We start from the raw sequence: 18,018 nt of genomic DNA, 5'->3' as shown, positions 1-18,018 counted from the left end.
GCCAACCGGTCGTTCGCAAGCTACCAGTAGCTCGCAGCCCACCTATGAGTAGCTTGCCAAGTCATTCTGAAAGTACATACAATTTAAGTGGTGCACCGCAAACTGTCATAAATACATCTCACAAGTATCAGACACCGCAAGCTCCCAGCTACTATCTGATCAACGCAACATTGACATGATCCCACCCATAGTAAGCCACTATTTGCTTAAAAACAAAATATCTTCTAGTTCATTTCCAGCAATATTGCTGGTGCGCGCGTTTGTCTATCGCTCCGTGCGCAGCCAGCCAGTTGGTGTGATAACGGTCTTGTGGGTTGACAGAAATACTTTCCCCAAAACCTTCTCAATTAAATGTTAACTGCAAAAAAGGCTTGCCTGACAGAAGTATATCATGAATATCATTTGTATCTATTATTAGTTATTTTCAAACTTTGCCATGAAATGAGCAGCAGCGGTAAAGAACCATAGCTAGACCAGCACATAAGATTGCACGTTCCTCACTCGCTAGATGCGCAATTAAAGGGCCAGATGTGCAATTGAAGGGGAATTACTCTCAAAAATCAACGTTTTGTTAGTTTGTCTTCTGATGTAATTTAAGCATTGACGTAGACTCAGAACATCCAATTTCATTGTTTCTCAATGAACAATTGTAAATAAACCTAAAACCAGGGAAAATAAAACAGAGAAAATATAATTGGGGAATATATAAAACAGAATTTGGGAGAAAAAAAAATCACAGATTTTATATGGCCCCACTTAGTTGTTTATTAACACTTTTTTTTTTTACCAGGTATATTGACAGAAAGCATAGTGCACTACTTTCTCTTGTACACTAAGGACCCAGGGAAGAGTTGCAGGGGAGATAAGAAGAATGTGCCTATCTGAAAGCAAGGGAAAAAATGAGTAGCTCCCGACATGTTTTAATTTTTTAAAAGTAGCTCTCATGCTACAAAAGGTTGGAGACGTCTGGGCTAGACAGTGGTATTGGGGATTGACAGGTAAAAGCTGTTTTTCTCTCACTACCTGGAACAGGGTTGGGATTTGGGACATCAATCTTTATCTGACAGTGTTATTGTGGCTTTGATGGTACTCTGTCCTTCAATTCCTTTTTATTTTTTGCTCTCTGTCCATCTTTCTCACTGTGTTGCACTCTTTCTTTCTCTTCCTTTCTTTCGCGCTCTGTCACTCTCTCTCAACCCTCCACAGAGGTACATTTTTGCCAAAACTATAAGGTATTGAATCATTTGTTTAAGACAATGAATGACTTGTGGCATGACAGATTCTGCATCTTGTCATCTAATGGAATGTGAATGAGTGATGATTATTCAGTAACTATTCAGACTGCTTGATTTTTCTACATTTTTTTTGTTACAGCCTGGATAAAACATTTATTAAATTGTTCTTTTTTTTGTCACTGGCCTACACATCATGTCAGTGGAATGATGTTTTTCGAAAGTTTTACAAATTAATAAAAAATGAAAAGCTGAAATGTCTTGAGTCAATAAGTATTCAACCACTTGGTTATGGTAAGCCTACATAGGTTTGGGAGCAAAACATTTGCTTAACAAGTCACTTAATAAGTTGCATGGACTCACTGGGTGCGATAATAGTGTTTAACGTGATTTTTTTTTATTTTTATGATCACCACATCTTGGTACACCACACATACAATTATCTCTAAGGTCCCACAGTCGAGCAGGGAATTTCAAACACAGATTCAACCACAAAGAGCAGGAAGGTTTTCCAGTTCCTCGCTAAGAGTGATACTTAGTGGTAAGAAATTGCAGACATTGAATATCCCTTTGAGCATGTTGAAGTTATTAACTACACTTTGGATGGTTTATCAATACACCCAGTCACTACAAAGATACAGGCGTCCTTCCTAACTCAGTTGCCAGAGAGGAAGGAAACCGCTCAGGGATTTCACCATGAGGCCAATGGTGATGTTAAAACAGTTAGAGTTTAATGGCTGTGATATGAGAACTGAGGATGGATCAACAACATTGTAGTTACTCCACAATACTATTCTAATTGACAGAGTGAAAAGAAGGAAATCTGTACAGAATACAAATATTACAAAACATGCGTTCTGTTTGCAACAAGGCGCTAAAGTAATACTGCCAAAAATGTGGCAAAGCAATTACCTTTTTGTCCCGAATACAAAGTGTTATGTTTGAAGCAAATCCAATACAGCACATTGCTGAGTACCACTCTCAATATTTTCAAGCATGGTGGTGGCTGCATCATGTTGTGTTTATGCTTGTAATCGTTAAAGACTCTGGAGTTTAATTCAGGGGGGGAAAAAGAAAAGAATGGAGTTAAGCACAGGCAAAATCTTAGAGGAAAACATGGTTCAATCTGCTTTCCACCAGACACTGGGAGATGAATTCACTGTTCAGCAGGACAGTAACCTAAAACACAAGGACAAATCTACACTGGAGTGGCTTACCAAGAGGACAGTGAATGTTCCTGAGTGGCTGAGTTACAGTTTTGACTTAAATCTGCTTGAAAATCTATGGCAAGACCTGAAAATGGTTGTCGAGCAATGATCACCCAATTTGACAGAGCTTGAAGTATTCTGAAAAGAGTAATGAGAAAATGTTGCACAATCCAAGTGTGGAAAGCGCTTAGAGAATTTCCTCAGACCCCTGTAATAGCTGCCAAAGGTGATTCTAACATGCATTGCCTCATGGGGTTGAATATTTATGTAATCAAGATATGTTAGTGTTTAAATTTTTTTACACGTTAGCATTTTTCTTCCACTTTGACATAAGAGTTTTTTTGTGTAGATTGTTGTCAAAAGAAATTACAATTAAATCAATTTCAACCCCACTTTGTAACACAGCCAAATTTGGAAAAAGTCAAGGGGTATGAATACCTTCTGAAGGCACTGTACCTTTTTAATAATCAAGGCTGCCTCAGTCCTGTCCATACACCCTAAGTGTACCTGTATTTTCTCCAGTGGTGTAAAGTACTTAAGTAAAAATACTTTAAAGTACTACTTAAGTTTTTGGGGGTATCTGTACTTTACTTTATTATTTATGTTTGCCAACTTTTACTTCACTACATTCCTAAATAAAATAATGTACTTTTTACTCCATACATTTTCCCTGACACCCCAAAATACTAATTTCATTTTGACAAGAAAATGGTCCAATTGACGCACTTATCAAGAGGTCATCCCTACTGTCTCTGATCTGGCGGACTCACTAAACACAAGTGCTTCGCCTGTAAATTATGTTGGAGTGTGCCCCTGTCTATCGGTAATAAAAAAAATAAAAAAAAATAAATGGTGGCTTCTGGTTTGTATATTTGAGCAATTCCATTTACTTTTGATACTTAAGTATGTTTAAAACCAAATACTTTTACTCAAGTGTAGTATTTTACTGGATGACTTTTACTTGAGTCATTTTCTATTTAGGTATCTTTACTTTTACTCAAGTATGACAATTGAGTACTTTTTCCACCACTGATTTTCTCTCTCTATTGTTCTCTCTCTCTCTCTCTCTCTCTCACTCACTCACTCACTCACTCACTCACTCACTCTCACACACACACACACACCGCTCTAACTTTTCTCCCTCTCTCTCTCAGCCTGTCCATCTAGCCCAGAGCAGTTTCCTGGTGGAAGCCTTTGGCAAATCTTTCATCCTGGACTTGGAGCTGAACCAGTGAGTTGACACACTGCTCTGACCATCACTAGCATTCTATACAATACAGGATTGTTTTCAATTCAGCCTTCTATTCAGGACATTTTCATTCAATTCATGAATAAAAAAATTGCCCAATGTGGATTTTGTTGAATTTTAATTAACTTCCCGAATTGGCTGAATAAAAAAAACAGAATTTACCCCAACCCTGATACAATCCATCTAGGGTTTCTTCACTAGAATGGCATGTCTAAAACATTGTAGATGATGGTAACATTTTGAGGCCCATAGACTAAAGCTAAATCACAGCATATACTCGCCGCCTCCTCCTCCTCACCAACACATTGGACACATTATTCTAATGGATTGTGTTTATGTAGCGCTCTTCACTAGCTCTCAAAGCGTTTTTACATGGCGTAGAGGTAACTGGCCTCATCCTTCCACCACCCCTTTTCTACTCAATGCCTCCATCAATCCAATTGGATTTGTATAGTGCTTTTAACAAATGTGTTTTGTATGCGCTTGTCTCTTGTAATGATTACGCCTGTATGGGAAATGTCAGTGCTCTCTCTCTCTCTCTCTCTCTCTCTCTCTCTCTCTCTCTCTCTCTCTCTCTCTCTCTCTCTCTCTCTCTCTCTCTCTCTCTCTCTCTCTCTCTCTCTCTCTCTCTCTCTCTCTCTCTCTCTCTCTCTCTCTCGCTCGCTCCCTCTCTCTTTTTTTCCCTCAGCAATCTCCTGTCTTCGGATTATGTGGAGCGGCACTTTGACGACGAAGGGAGGCCGTCTCAAAACATGGTAGAACTTGTTTTCATCCATCTGTCCATCCACTAGGGTGTAGACATGAAGGTTGGCTGATGAGTGTCTGGTATGATCATCAAGCGCAACACCTAAAGCATTCAAAGATGACTTAATAGTGGCTTATAAGTGTGCTAAAACACACCATAGCAAAGATTATGCCGCAGTACTAATGACGTGCTGCTCATTGGCATAGACTTTATAAATGCATCACACTGATTGTCATTATAAAGCTGTATGACCCTTGAGTAAAAAGTGCAATTATGAAGCACTATGTCACTGTACATTATAAGTGATTATGATTATACTTATAATGCTTTACGAGTATTGATATACGGAATTATGAGCCTATACCAGTCTTTATGTGTGTCTATAACTATGCTTATACTGTATTATTACGTCTGTGTGTGTGTGTGTGTGTGTGTCAGAGGACTTCTTTGGAGAACTGAGAGGTGTCTTGTTCCTGCAGACATGAATAGCTAGTACTGCGGTGCGGAAGTTTTAATGAAATTGGAGAGATGCAATTACGCCGGTCGTTTTGCAAGGTCACTGTCTAACCCCTTTTAAGGTGCCCTAGACGGGCTTAACCGAAAAATGATTCACGGCTAGATCGTACAACGTCATGTACTTGTTCAGTTCTTATTTGGTCTAGTCTTAATTTCTCCGTTTGTCTTGTCGTTTTGTCCTCGAGTGTGATGGTAAATAAAATAAAAACAGTTTGAGAAACACTTGAGTAGCTTTCTGCCATCTTGGAATTGGCACTTTCTCCTCATATTTTGGCCACCTCTCTCCCTTAGTTGAGACTTGGTAGCAGTATTTGATAGGGCTGTTTTATTCTAGTTTGTCAGTACCAATTATCATCCTTCATTCTCATTGGCTGTGTCCTTGGATAGGTGTGGCATCGCATTCAACTCCTCCCTTAATGGGGTGTCCCCTCTTCTCTTCATTAACAAACAAGTGGTTCTGCAAAGTCAGCAGCGCTGCTGAGTTGCCCTTCATTCAGATATTGGCTACATTTCCACCTCGTTGATCATGCAATGGCAAGTGCATCGCAGGCTCTAGAACAAGAAGTTCCAGGCTGTATCACATCCGGCCGTGATTGGGAGTCCCATAGGGCGGCGCACAATTAGCCCAGTGTCGTTAGGGTTTGGCCGGGGTAGGCCGTCGTTGTAAATAAGAATTTGTTCTTAACTGACTTGCCTAGTTAAATAAAGGTTAAATAAAAACTAATAAATGAGTGGGTGTGTGCGTTTCTATTGAGCGTGTCCTCAGCAGAGTGCCCCTCTCCCCAGGGTTCCAGACTGTGACCTTTTAGTTCCATTTTGCGACTATTTGACTTGGCTGTGCGGGTAAACATTTTAGCTGGTTGTATTCGTGCGAGCTGCACCTTCTACATGGTCACCTCACTCAAACCTTCCATTTTTGGGGCTGCTAAAACCATGATTTGGTCAAACAGTAAAGTGCGTTATCCTCATGATTCTTGTATTGTAAGTGTCTGCCCTGCTGCTATGCCTGTTTCGGTGGGCCTGCTGCTGTGCCTGTTTCGGTGGGCCTGCTGCTGTGCCTGTTTCGGTGGGCCTGCTGCTGTGCCTGTTTCGGTGGGCCTGCTGATGTGCCTGTTTCGGTGGGCCTGCTGATGTGCCTGTTTCGGTGGGCCTGCTGCTGTGCCTGTTTCGGTGGGCCTGCTGCTGTGCCTGTTTCGGTGGGCCTGCTGCTGTGATTAGCGAGCCACTCTCTTCTCCGGGAGAAAGAAATGCATTTTGATTGTAAAACATTTCAAAATGCAATTGCATTTTACCTACAAACAATTCCATGTTTGTAGGTAAAATATTTATTTCTCAATATTGAGCTCAGTAGCAACTATTTTACAAACAAGATATTTGATATGGCTTTGAGATACATTTCCATTTTTTATTAGGACATTTACTGTTAGATTTATACATGGCTACTAGTAGTGGGTGTTATATTTAGAGTTGGCGATCTCGACGATGTGTTTTGAGTTTTACACTTCCTCAAGTGGTGAATTAGCCCATTTTACATTTACATTTAAGTCATTTAGCAGACGCTCTTATCCAGAGCGACTTACAAATTGGAGCCCCAAATGAATTAGCCTATGATATAAGTGTACAAGAAAATTTAAAATAACATTCTGAAGCCTTATTTTTGACAGTAAAATATAACAACAATGGCCTATTTGTCAAACCAAAATTCGTGACAATCACTGGATTAGGTTGCACATCAAAATATTGAATCATATTGAAATATGCATTCCTGCATGTTAGATGAAACAACTTATTTCTTGAATAGCATCTCAGTAGTCTATTATACCTGAATGACTTGAATGATCCCCCTCCATCCTGCCTCTCCTCTGAAAGTGTGTGTGTGCGTATGCGTGGATGTGTCCAACCTCTCCTCCTCTGAAAGGACACTCAATCCACCTCGTTCACTAATGGCCGCAGTAGAGTGTGAGCCAATTTGATTTCCTCCACTTACCCTTGTAATCCTGCCCTTTTATTTATTTATTTATTTATCTCAGTCCCGTGCTAAGTGCTCTGACTGGGCTTCCTTTCTAATTGGTATGAATGGCCCCAGGGTCTCACCCACTAAAGACACAGGAGAAATTAAGCTAACGCTAAGCTAGAGTTTATTATGGCTAGCTCATGCTAAACAGCTACCAATGATACTTTTAACTAAGCCAAAGATGGGGCAAATGGGCCTTTTTACAGTGGAAACCATAGAAGCACAGTTGGCAGGACAAGGAACGACATGGGCAGAGCTAAGCAAGAGCTAACGTGATCCTATTGGTGCAATTTATCATGCATTTGCTCATTTCTGTTAGTGAACGCCTACTCTCTGAAGTGCTGAATGTGCAAGCCGAGAACTCTAACTGCCATTGCTCTCCTCTAAACAAAGCCTGTTTTTAAAAACTTTGGCAAAGGGTCAAATCTACAAAACTTAGTGCGCTGTGTTCATAACCAATTTTAGTTTTGGGAATTGAAAATTGTATTAAGATCAAGTGTTTCATCTATGAGAAAATGTGCGGAATGTTGGCCCAGTTTCATCTTGCTCCATCTTCTCCCTCTGCCTGCGCGCGCATGCATACACACAGAACTTCATATCATCACCATATTTGGTGGTGAGTGGAAGCCCCCACTGAATGCTTCAGGTTTTTACTGCTCGCATGCTAAACCGCGACAGGAGAGAAATTAAGCTAAGCTAAGATTCATTATGGCTAGCTCGCACGCTTAACCGCTACAGGAGAGAAATTAAGCTAAGCTAAGGTTCATTATGGCTAGCTCGCACGCTTAACCGCTACAGGAGAGAAATTAAGCTAAGCTAAGGTTCATTATGGCTAGCTCGCACGCTTAACCGCTACATGAGAGAAATTAAACTAAGCTAAGGTTCATTATGGCTAGCTGGCACGCTTAACCGCTACAGGAGAGAAATTAAGCTAAGCTAAGGTTCATTATGGCTAGCTCGCACGCTAAACCGCTACAGGAGAGAAATTAAGCTAAGCTAAGGTTCATTATGGCTAGCTCGCACACTAAACCGCTACAGGAGAGAAGCTAAGCTAAGGTTCATTATGGCTAGCTCGCACGCTAAACCGTGACAGAAGAGAAATTAAGCTAAGCTACACTAAGGGTCAATATGGCTAGCTCATACAAAATCTTGCCTTCATTCTGGAAAAAGAACTGGACGGGTGCATGTTGCTGGAAAGGGATCGGCCATGTTGCTTGTGTGTTTCAGACCAGTGCAGGTTAGGGAAAGAGCAGAGGAGAGGAGGCCACCGTAGTCTATTGAGACGCAGCGTTGGTCTGTCTGGTTGGTTGGATACGGTTGGAGTAAGGTTTGACCAAGCGGGAAAAAAACACTAGCTCCAGGTTGTTGCTTGAACGGTCTAAATAGTTCTAGTTCGCTTCACTTGAACGCAGCTTTTCTTCTGTTGTTTAGCGTGTGAGACGACAGTGGGCTCAGATTACAGTGGTGCATAACATATTGGTGTTCATTACACTGACTGAGTGACACACACACACACACACACACAAACACACACACACACACACACACACACACACATATACACTGATGTTTTCCTAGTCTAATACACACACAACACACACACACACCTGATTCTCAACCACACCTGTCTGGTGATGAAATATAGTCTCTGCTGTCCTTCACGCATCATTAGCCGCTGTAGGTGTAGGTTCTCTCCTCTGATTTATAGCAGTTACTGATACAGCTTTGTTGACCAAGCAGCTCATTCAGACCCACCCTTGGGGGGGGTTGCTTCACACTTAATCAGTGGTGTTGATTGCATTTTCGTCATTGGTTAGCTGATTCTATTCTCATCGACTTGTGCCTTTCTTTATTTAACTTGGGAGGGCAAAGTAGAATTAATACTGAGTGAATGATTGTGTGTGAATGTGTGTGTGTGTGTGTGTGTGTGTGTGTGTGTGTGTGTGTGTGTGTGTGTGTGTGTGTGTGTGTGTGTGTGTGTGTGTGTGTGTGTTTACAGGGAGGGGAACACTGTTACTACCACGGGCGACTCAGGGGGGTACCAGGCTCGTGGGTTGCTCTCTCTACCTGCCATGGATTACGGTGAGTCGAGGCTATGCCCACCCTCTGCCCATTCCACGTCTCACTGTTTGTCTCTATCTGCAAACCCTACCAGAGTTCCCATTCGTTACTACAAACTCTACTCTTGCTTTCTCTCTCTCTCCAGTGGAATGTTTTCCGATGGGAACTTCTCCTATGGGATCGAGCCTGTTCTCAATACCAGTGGGGAGGTGAGTATGAATAAGGGAAGAGGATGGAGGGGTGGATACCCTTAGATGAAAAATGGGGAGTTGCCGGGGGATTCGTCTCGAAAGTGGCTCCAGCGCACTGCTCAGTGAAGACCGTCTGTTCCTCCTCTCTCTTCTCTCTTTCTCTCTCTCTCTCGCTCTGCACCGGACTCTGTCAACTCTCTTTCCCTCTCCGTTGTTTACCTCTCCCACTCACTGGCAGCACAGACAGCGATACTCCATCTGTGTTGTGCAGTGTGAGAAGTATTGAGTTGATACACAGTCCCATGGTGTGTGAGAGGGAGAACTAACTATACCAAGGCTGGAATTCAATATAATGCACCATAGCAATGTTTGTGCATTGTCTTCCTTTACAAGCTACTGCCTGCACACAAACTTCTTATTCTGACATCTGGAAGCATATAGTACGTTGGGAAGTGCTAGTGGACTTTTCAACTAACACCCCCCCCCAAAAAAACCCGTTCTGATTTTGATTGTCCATGGGTAAAAAACGAGTTGCTGTGTAAAAGCGAATGACACAATGTGGGCTTGATGGAATTGACATCTGAATCGATTTTTCTTTTTCTTTTATTTCCCCCCGTATATCTCCCAAGACCATTCAGTGCTGACTCGTTGGCGGTCTTTGATGCTATCGCTTCAACATGTGAGGGGCAAGCAGCACCAGTATAGGAGGATAAAATATTCCAACCAATGGGATATTATGGCTTTGTCCCATACTCCTCTACTTTGTGGACCTCTCCTTTTGAGAGATCAGTTTCGGCTGCGAAATAGAGTGGGAGGAGAGAGGAATGAGAGGGGAAAAGTGAGTGTGGAAGAAAAGGAGAGAAAAGCGAGGGGTAGGATAGAAGAGGCTGAAGGCTATTCCATTAGGACGACAGGCAATCGAGGTACGGTACACAGCTCCATTACATGGACTGGAACGATAGATCGATGTGGCCTCTCCCTCCTGAATATCGGATGGCCTCCCCTTTTCCCCAGATGGGTCATTTTCATAAAGTATTCAGCTCCTCTGCTCAAGTTAGACTCTCCATGCAGCCCTGAAATGCTCGATGATGCCATCCTGAAAGCCCAGCAATGGATCAATTATGCATTGTGGCGCTTTGCTCTCTTTATTACGTATACGCTAAGTGACCGAAAGTATGTGGACACCTGCTCGTCGAACGTCTCATTCCGAAATCATGGGCATTAATATGGAGTTGGTCCCCCCTTTGCTGCTATATCAGCCTCCACGCTTCTGGGAAGGCTTTCCACAAGACAATGCTGCGGGGACTTCCATTCAGCCACAAGAGCATTAGTGAGGTCTGATGTTGGGCGATTAGGCCTGGCTCGCAGTCAGCGTTCCAATTCATCCCAAAGGTGTTCGATGGGGTTGGGGTCAGGGCCAGTCATGTTCTTCCATACTGATCTCGACAAACCATTTCTGCATGGACTTCGCTTGGTGCACGGGGGCATTGTCATGCTGAAACAAGAAAGGGGCTTCCCTAAACTGTTGCCACAAAGTTGGAAGCACAGAATTGTCTAGCATGGCATTGTATGCTGTTGCGTGAACATTTTTCCCTTCACTGGAACTAAGAGGCCTAGCCCGAACCATGAAAATCAGCCCCAGACCATTATTCCTCCTCCACCAAACTTTACAGTTGGCACTATGCATTGGGTCAGGTAGCGTTCTCCTGGCATCCGCCAAACCCAGATTCATCTCTCGGACTACCAGATGGTGAAGCGTGAGAGAAGGCGTTTTCACTGCTCCAGAGTCCAATGGCGACAAGCTTTACACCAATCCAACCGACATTTAGCATTGCGCATGGTGACCCTAGGCTTGTGTCCGGCTGCTCGGCCATGGAAACCCATTTCATGAAGCTCCCGACGAACAATTCTTGTGCTGACGTTGCTTCCAGAGGCAGTTTGGAACTCGGTAGTGAGTGTCGTAACTGAAGACAGACTATTTTTCCTGCTTCAGCACTTGGAGGTCCCGAGTGCTGGACAGGGTGGCAAAAAGGGAGGGGGGGATGATCAGTTATAGCACTTAATCATTGTCAACCAATATGTCATAAGAATGGAGGGTACTAACGTTTTCTGTATTTACAACTGTCATTGGTTCTAACTCTGTTGTCTGTTGTGGCTCTGTGTGTACTACTGTAGAAGCAGAATGATCACGTGGTGTATCGAATGCCTGACCCGGACCTGCTACTGTCACTACAATGTCCAGGTAAAACCTTTAGCTAACCTTTAACTAACCCATTTCTCCTCTGTGTCCGTCATCCCCTACCTTTGCCTATGTCTTTTTGGGGTGCATCTCAATAGTCTAAATTGGAGTTTTCTCCTCGCCTCCTCCTTTCCTCTTGTCTCCAGTTCTAAAGCCTTAAAATACTTTTTGCTAGTTTTTGCTCTTCCATAAGCTTCACTCACCTTTCCTCCCGACGGGGACACAGTACATGCCCGTCTCTTTTTCTCTCCCTATCTCCTACTTTCTGGCTGCCCTCCTTGTCCTCTCCTTGTTCTTCATATGGCCTCCCTCCACCACACTGTCTGCAGGATATTGATTTCCTCTGTGGATCATTTGACAAAAATGGCCGTGGCTTCATTGACAGAAGGTACTGACTGCTCATATCACCTCTTCTCCCTCCTACCCTGTTCTCTCTCCTCTCATCCTCTTCTCTCTCCCCTTCCGCACGCCTACCCATTTGCCCCCTCCCTTTCTCTTTTTCCCCTCCTTCACAGGTTGCTCAATGAACAGCAGTGACTCTGAAGGGAACTCTGAAAATGACAGTGACCCTGCTGGTGATGATGATGATGGTATCTTGTCAGAGCCGGAGGAGCCCATCTTCACAGAGGAAGGGTTGAGCCGTTCAAAGAGACAGGTGAGGAACTGATGTCCTGATAAGCTGGCACACACATACACTCATGCATGTGCGAACACATATACACCCACACACACCTGTAAACACCCACTGTTGCCACACACACAAAGCTACAGTTGCCGCACAGTGTTGCCAAATACAAACTGCTTACAAACTCAGAACAAGCCAATAATGTAACACGACACAATGACACAGCACAGTCAACGTTTTACAATGCAACACATTTAATCTCACACGGAACACAGTCAATTTATTATCATTATGTGCTCACGAATATCCCTTGCGCATTGGCTGATGTGTAGCAAGAGTAGAATGCCCAAGTAACCAGAGCCAGCCACCGTTATATCACTTTCAGACGCAGCGATTTAATAGCGGGTGAATCGAGGCTGAAATCAAAGTGTTGCTGCCCTTCTCAAGGACAAGAACCTGGCCTGTAGAGTTTCATCTGCAGTAGCTGCAGTACATTCCAATATGGTTAACAGGGTGTGTTCCCAACTGAGGTGAATAAGGTTGCATCTGAAATGGTACTTTATTCCATATACAGTGCACTACTTTTGACCAGGGCCCAGTTTCCGAAAAGAATGTTAAGGCTAAGTTCATCTTTAGAAACTTCGTAGGAGCATCGTTAAATCCCCGAGCTATTTCCCAAGACCGTCCTGTTAACGTTGAACTTGAAAACTCTGGTAATCTAACGCCTGCCTCAGACCACTCGTAGAACGGCTAAGTGCGTCGTTAGATGCTGTTTTGCCCTCCCGTGTCACTTTGCGCCGAGAAGATCACTTGGATAATCAGTCCCTCCGTGACGGCCGACAACTTCAGAACGACGTTGCTACAAATACAAAGTTGCCATTGTCTTTGCAGTTGATACAAACAAGCGACGTATAAAAAAAATCTGCTTCAAATGAAAACGAAGACGACTGCAATGAAATATAAATACGGCAGGCTATAGGCCTATTTCAATCCTATTGAAATACATGTCATGTTCAATGAATTGTTCTATTTTGCTACTTGGAGGCTACTGTCTGTAATGTGTCTCAATATATTTCATGACGTATAGTCTAACGTGCGCAATGATGTCTCAAATTGTTGGTAATATCATAGGTGGTAATATCTCTCTAGAAGCTGATCTGTCGTCAGTGTTGTGAAATAATTATAGTGTTAAGGTAAGTTTTGAATGGAGAAAGCTGACCCAAGAGCAGCGCTTCCCTTTCTTTCGATCCTATCCGTATTGACAAATGCTCCAACGACGCGCTTAAAGACGGTTCTCTCTGCGTGGTGTTTTTACATCTTCGGCCATTGTAGGAAAGATGCTTCGTTAAAACACCCATAGGCCTAAGTTCCATCGCTATCGGAAACCGGGCCCCAGGGCCCATAGGGTGTCATTGAAGTTGTGCCGGACTGAAGTGAAGCAGCGCTCTCTCTTGCCTCCCCCCACAGGTCAGACGAGGGCAACGCACAGTCCAGACCGAGACCAAGTACATCGAGCTGATGGTGGTGAACGATCACGACCTGGTACGTTCACGTTGACATACAGTGCCTTTGGAAAGTATTCAGACCCCTTGACTTTTTCCACATTTTGTTGCATTACAGCCTTATGGATAAAAAAAAACTGAAAAAAATCCTCATCAATCTACACACAATACCCCATAATGACAAAGCAAAAACAGGTTTTTAGAAATGTTAGCAAAAGTATAAAAAGTAAAAAACAGATACCTAATTTACATAAGTATTCAGACCCTTTGCTATGAGACTCGAAATTGAGCTCAAATGCATCCTGTTTCCATTGATCATCCTTGATGTTTCTACAAATTGATTGGAGTCCACTTGTGGTAAATTCAATTGATTGGACATGATTTGGAAAGGCACACACACGTTGCCAAAGGTGCTTCAAAAAAGTACTGAGTAAAGGGTCTGAATACTTATGTAAATGTGATACTTCCGTTTTTATTTTTGTATTAACATTTGCATAAATCTAAAAACCAGATTTTGTTTTGTCATTATATGGTATTGTGTGTAGATTGATGAGGGGGGGGGGGGGGAAACTATTTAATACGTTTTAGAATAAGGCTGTAACGTAACAAAATGTGAAAAAAGGGTCTGAATACTTTCAGAATGCACTGTGGGCTAGGCATATAGAGTACCTTCATAATGTATTCACACCAGACTGAATTTAAAATGGATTAAATTGAGATTGTTTCACTGACCTACAAACAATACCCATAATGTTAAAGTGACATTTTTTTTTTTTAAAGCTGAAATGTTTTGAGTCAATAAGTATTCAACCCCTTTGTTATGACAAGCCTAAATAAGATCAGGAGTAAAAATGTGCTAAAAAGTCACAGAATAACTTCCATAGACTCACTCGTGTGCAATAATAGTGTTTAATATTATTTTTTGATAGATGGGTAAAAAAAAAGCAGACATTGAATATCACTTTGAGCATGGTGAAGTTATTAATTACACTTTGGATGGTGTATCAATACACCCAGTCACTACAAAGATACATGAGAGAGAAAGGAAACCACTTAAGGATTTCACCATGAGGCCAATGGTGACTTTAAAACAGTTACAGAGTTTAATGGCTGTGATGGGAAAAAACTGAGGATGGACCAACTTTGTAGTTACTTCACAGTATTAGGATAGGATAAAGTAATCCTTCTAACCCCCCCCCCCCTAAAAGATTTAGATGCACTATTGTAAAGTGGTTGTTCCACTGGATATCATAAGGTGAATGCACCATTTTGTAAGTCGCTCTGGATAAGAGCGTCTGCTAAATGACTTAAATGTAAATGTTAACCTAATTGACAGAGTGAAAAGAAGGAAGCCTGTACAGAATAAAAATATTCCAAAACATGCATTCTGTTTGCAACAAGGCACTAAAGTTATAATGCAAAAACAAAAAACAAAGCAATTCACTTTTTGGCCTGAATAAAAAGTGATAGTTTGGGCAAATCCAATACAACACATTACTGAGTACATTTCTCCATATTTTCAAGCATAGTGGTGGCTGCATCATGTTATGGGATGCTAATCGTTAAGGACTGGGGAGTTTTTCAGGATTACAAAAATGAACGGAATGGAGCTAAGCACAAGTATAATCCTAGAGGAAAACCTGGTTGTCTGCTTTCCAACAAACACTGGGAGATGAATTCACCTTTCAGCAGGACAATAACCTAAAACACAAGACCAAATCTACACTGGAGTTGCTTACCAAGAAGACAGTGAATGTTTCTGAGTGGCCTGGTTACAGTTTTGACTAAAATCTGCTTTAAAATCTATGGCAAAACCTGAAAATGTTTGTATAGTAATGATCAACAACCAATTTGACAGTGCTTGAAAAATTTTGAAAAGAGTAATGGGCAAATGTTGTACAATCCAGGTGTGGAAATCTCTTAGAGACTTACCCAGAAAGACTCAGGGTGTTTTCTTTTCCATACATTTTTACAAATGTTAGTATGTTTCTTCCACTTTGACACAGTATTGTGTGTGTATATCATTGACAAAAAAAAATGACAATGAAATACATTTTAATCCCACTTTGTGACACAGCAAAATGTGGAAAAAGTCAAAGGGGATGTGACTACTTTCTGAAGGCACTGTACATCATTCTATTTTATTGGAAATAGAAAAGTTCATCGAATGGCCACAACTTCCTTGGTTCATGTTGTCAGAGAGTGCACTGACATGCGCTACATCAGTGATCATCAGCTCCTGGAGAGCAGCACTACTGCAGTTTTTTGTTATCACACCTAATGATCATCTGAATCAGGTGTTTCACTGTTGAACAAAAAACCTGTAGCAGCTTTTGTTTGAGAATTTCCAGTCATCGGGTGATTCTTTTTTTTCAGTACCTATACTGTTCTCTTTGAAGTAGAAAGAAGAATCGATATAAATGAAATATTAGACGTGTTAGCAGAATGAAGGCTGAAGCCCATGTGAGTGTACAAAGCTGGATCAACATCGAGTAAACCATTAGACATGTAAAAAAACAGAACGTGAGCAGAATCCGTGTGGATGAGCCAAGGTAGACCAACAAGACGTGACTGGTCTGGGCCTTATCTGATCTTCTGAAGGCTGCTGGACATGCTCATGGGTTCATCATACATAGACAACAACAGGAACATTAGATAATCAGTTATAGGCACTATTAGACCTGCAGTAGGAGTGTGCATGTCTGTGTGTCATGCCACCAATAGAATCTACAGTTGAAGTCGGAAGTTTACATCCACTTAGGTTGGAGATTAAAACTTGTTTTTCAACCACTCCACAAATTTCTTGTTAACAAACTATAGTTTTGGCAAGTCAGTTAGGACATCTACTTTGTCATTTTTCCAACAATTGTTTACAGACAGATTATTTCACTTATAATTCACAGTATCACAATTCCAGTGGGTCAGAAGTTTACATACACTAAGTTGACTGTGCCTTTAAACAGCTTGAAAAATTCCAGAAAATGATGTCATGGCATTAGAAGCTTCTGATAGGCTAATTTACATTATTTGAGTCAATTGGAGGTGTACCTGTGGATGTATTTCAACGCCTACCTTCAAACTCAGTGCCTCTTTGCTTGACGCCATGGGAAAATCGAAAGAAATTGTAGCCCTCCCAAGTCTCGTTCATCCAAATCCAAACGCCTGAAAGTACCACGTTCATCTGTACAAACAATAGTACGGAAGTATAAACACCATGGGACCACGCAGCCTTCATATCGCTCAGGAAGGAGACACGTTCTGTCTCCTAGAGATGAACGTACTTTGGTGCGAAAAGTGCAAATCAATCCCAGAACAACAGCAAAGGACCTTGTGAAAATACTAGAGGAAACAGGTACAAAAGTATCTATATCCACAGTAAAACGAGTCCTATATCAACATAACCTGAAAGGCCGCTCAGCAACGAAGAAGCCACTGCTCCAAAACCGCCATATAAAAGCCAGACTACGGTTTGCAACTGCACATGGGGACAAAGATCGTACCTTTTGGAGAAATGTCCACTGGTCTGATGAAACAAAATAGAACTGTTTGTCCATAATGACCATTGTTATGTTTGGAGGAAAAGGGGGGAGGCTTGCAAGCCGAAGAACACTATCCCAACTGTGAAGCACGGGGTTGGCAGCATCATGTTATAGGGGTGCTTTGCTGCAGAAGGGACTGGTGCACTCCACTAAGTAGATGGGACCATGAGGGAGGAAAATTATGTGGATATATTGAAGCAACATCTCAAGACATCAGTCAGGAAGTTAAAGCTTGGTCGCAAATGGGTCTTCCAAATAGACAATGACCCCAAGCATACTTCCAAAGTTGTGGCAAAATGGCTTAAGGACAACAAAGTCAAGGTATTGGAGTGGCCATCACAAAGCCCTGACCTCAATCCTATAGAAAATTCGTGGGCAGAACTGAAAAAGCGTGTGCGAGCAAGGAGGCCTACAAACCTGACTCAGTTACACCAGTTCTGTCAGGAGGAATGGGCCAAAATTCATCCAACTTATTGTGGGAAACTTGTGGAAGGCTACCTGAAACGTTTGACCCAAGTTAAACAATTTAAAGACAATGATACCAAATACACTCAATTAGTATGTAAACTTCTGACCCACTGGGAATGTGATGAAAAAAATAAAAGCTGAAATAAATCATTCTCTCCACTATTATTCTGACATTTTCACATTCTTAAAATAAAGTGGTGATCCTAACTGACCTAAGACAGGGAATTTTTTACTAGGATTAAATGTCAGGAATTGTGAAACACTGATTTTAAATGTATTTGGCTAAGGTGTATGTAAACTTCCGACTTCAACTGTATGCCCTAATGTCTGTGCGAATAAGAAAGGCCGCAAGATTATGGTGGCCAAGGCTAGAAGGTATCAATCACTTACATAGAAGTGGGGTGACGATGTTATGTAAGGGTAAGACTG

At 41.9% G+C, this 18,018-nt stretch overlaps 1 protein-coding gene across 5 annotated transcripts in view; it reads left to right on the top strand.

The window, feature by feature from the left end:
• Positions 1 to 18,018, top strand: part of LOC106579163 (disintegrin and metalloproteinase domain-containing protein 11) — a 48,799-nt gene that overhangs the window by 11,258 nt on the left and 19,523 nt on the right. For 4 of the 5 annotated variants that reach the window (XM_014158783.2, XM_014158786.2, XM_014158787.2 and 1 more), the window contains exons 3-9: positions 3,595 to 3,671; positions 4,378 to 4,444; positions 8,964 to 9,046; positions 9,171 to 9,234; positions 11,392 to 11,458; positions 11,971 to 12,110; positions 13,548 to 13,622. In XM_014158783.2, the coding sequence (XP_014014258.1) occupies positions 3,595 to 3,671; positions 4,378 to 4,444; positions 8,964 to 9,046; positions 9,171 to 9,234; positions 11,392 to 11,458; positions 11,971 to 12,110; positions 13,548 to 13,622 (573 nt within the window). Of the gene's footprint in view, positions 1 to 1,206; positions 1,233 to 3,594; positions 3,672 to 4,377; positions 4,445 to 8,963; positions 9,047 to 9,170; positions 9,235 to 11,391; positions 11,459 to 11,970; positions 12,111 to 13,547; positions 13,623 to 18,018 lie in introns of all 5 variants that reach the window. The other variant, XM_014158784.2, reaches the window with a different exon arrangement.

Source organism: Salmo salar, chromosome ssa19 (genome assembly GCF_905237065.1).
Source record: "Salmo salar chromosome ssa19, Ssal_v3.1, whole genome shotgun sequence".
NCBI lineage: Eukaryota > Metazoa > Chordata > Actinopteri > Salmoniformes > Salmonidae > Salmo > Salmo salar.
Note: the sequence above shows the minus strand (reverse complement) of the source record. Positions and strands in the feature narration are given on the sequence as shown.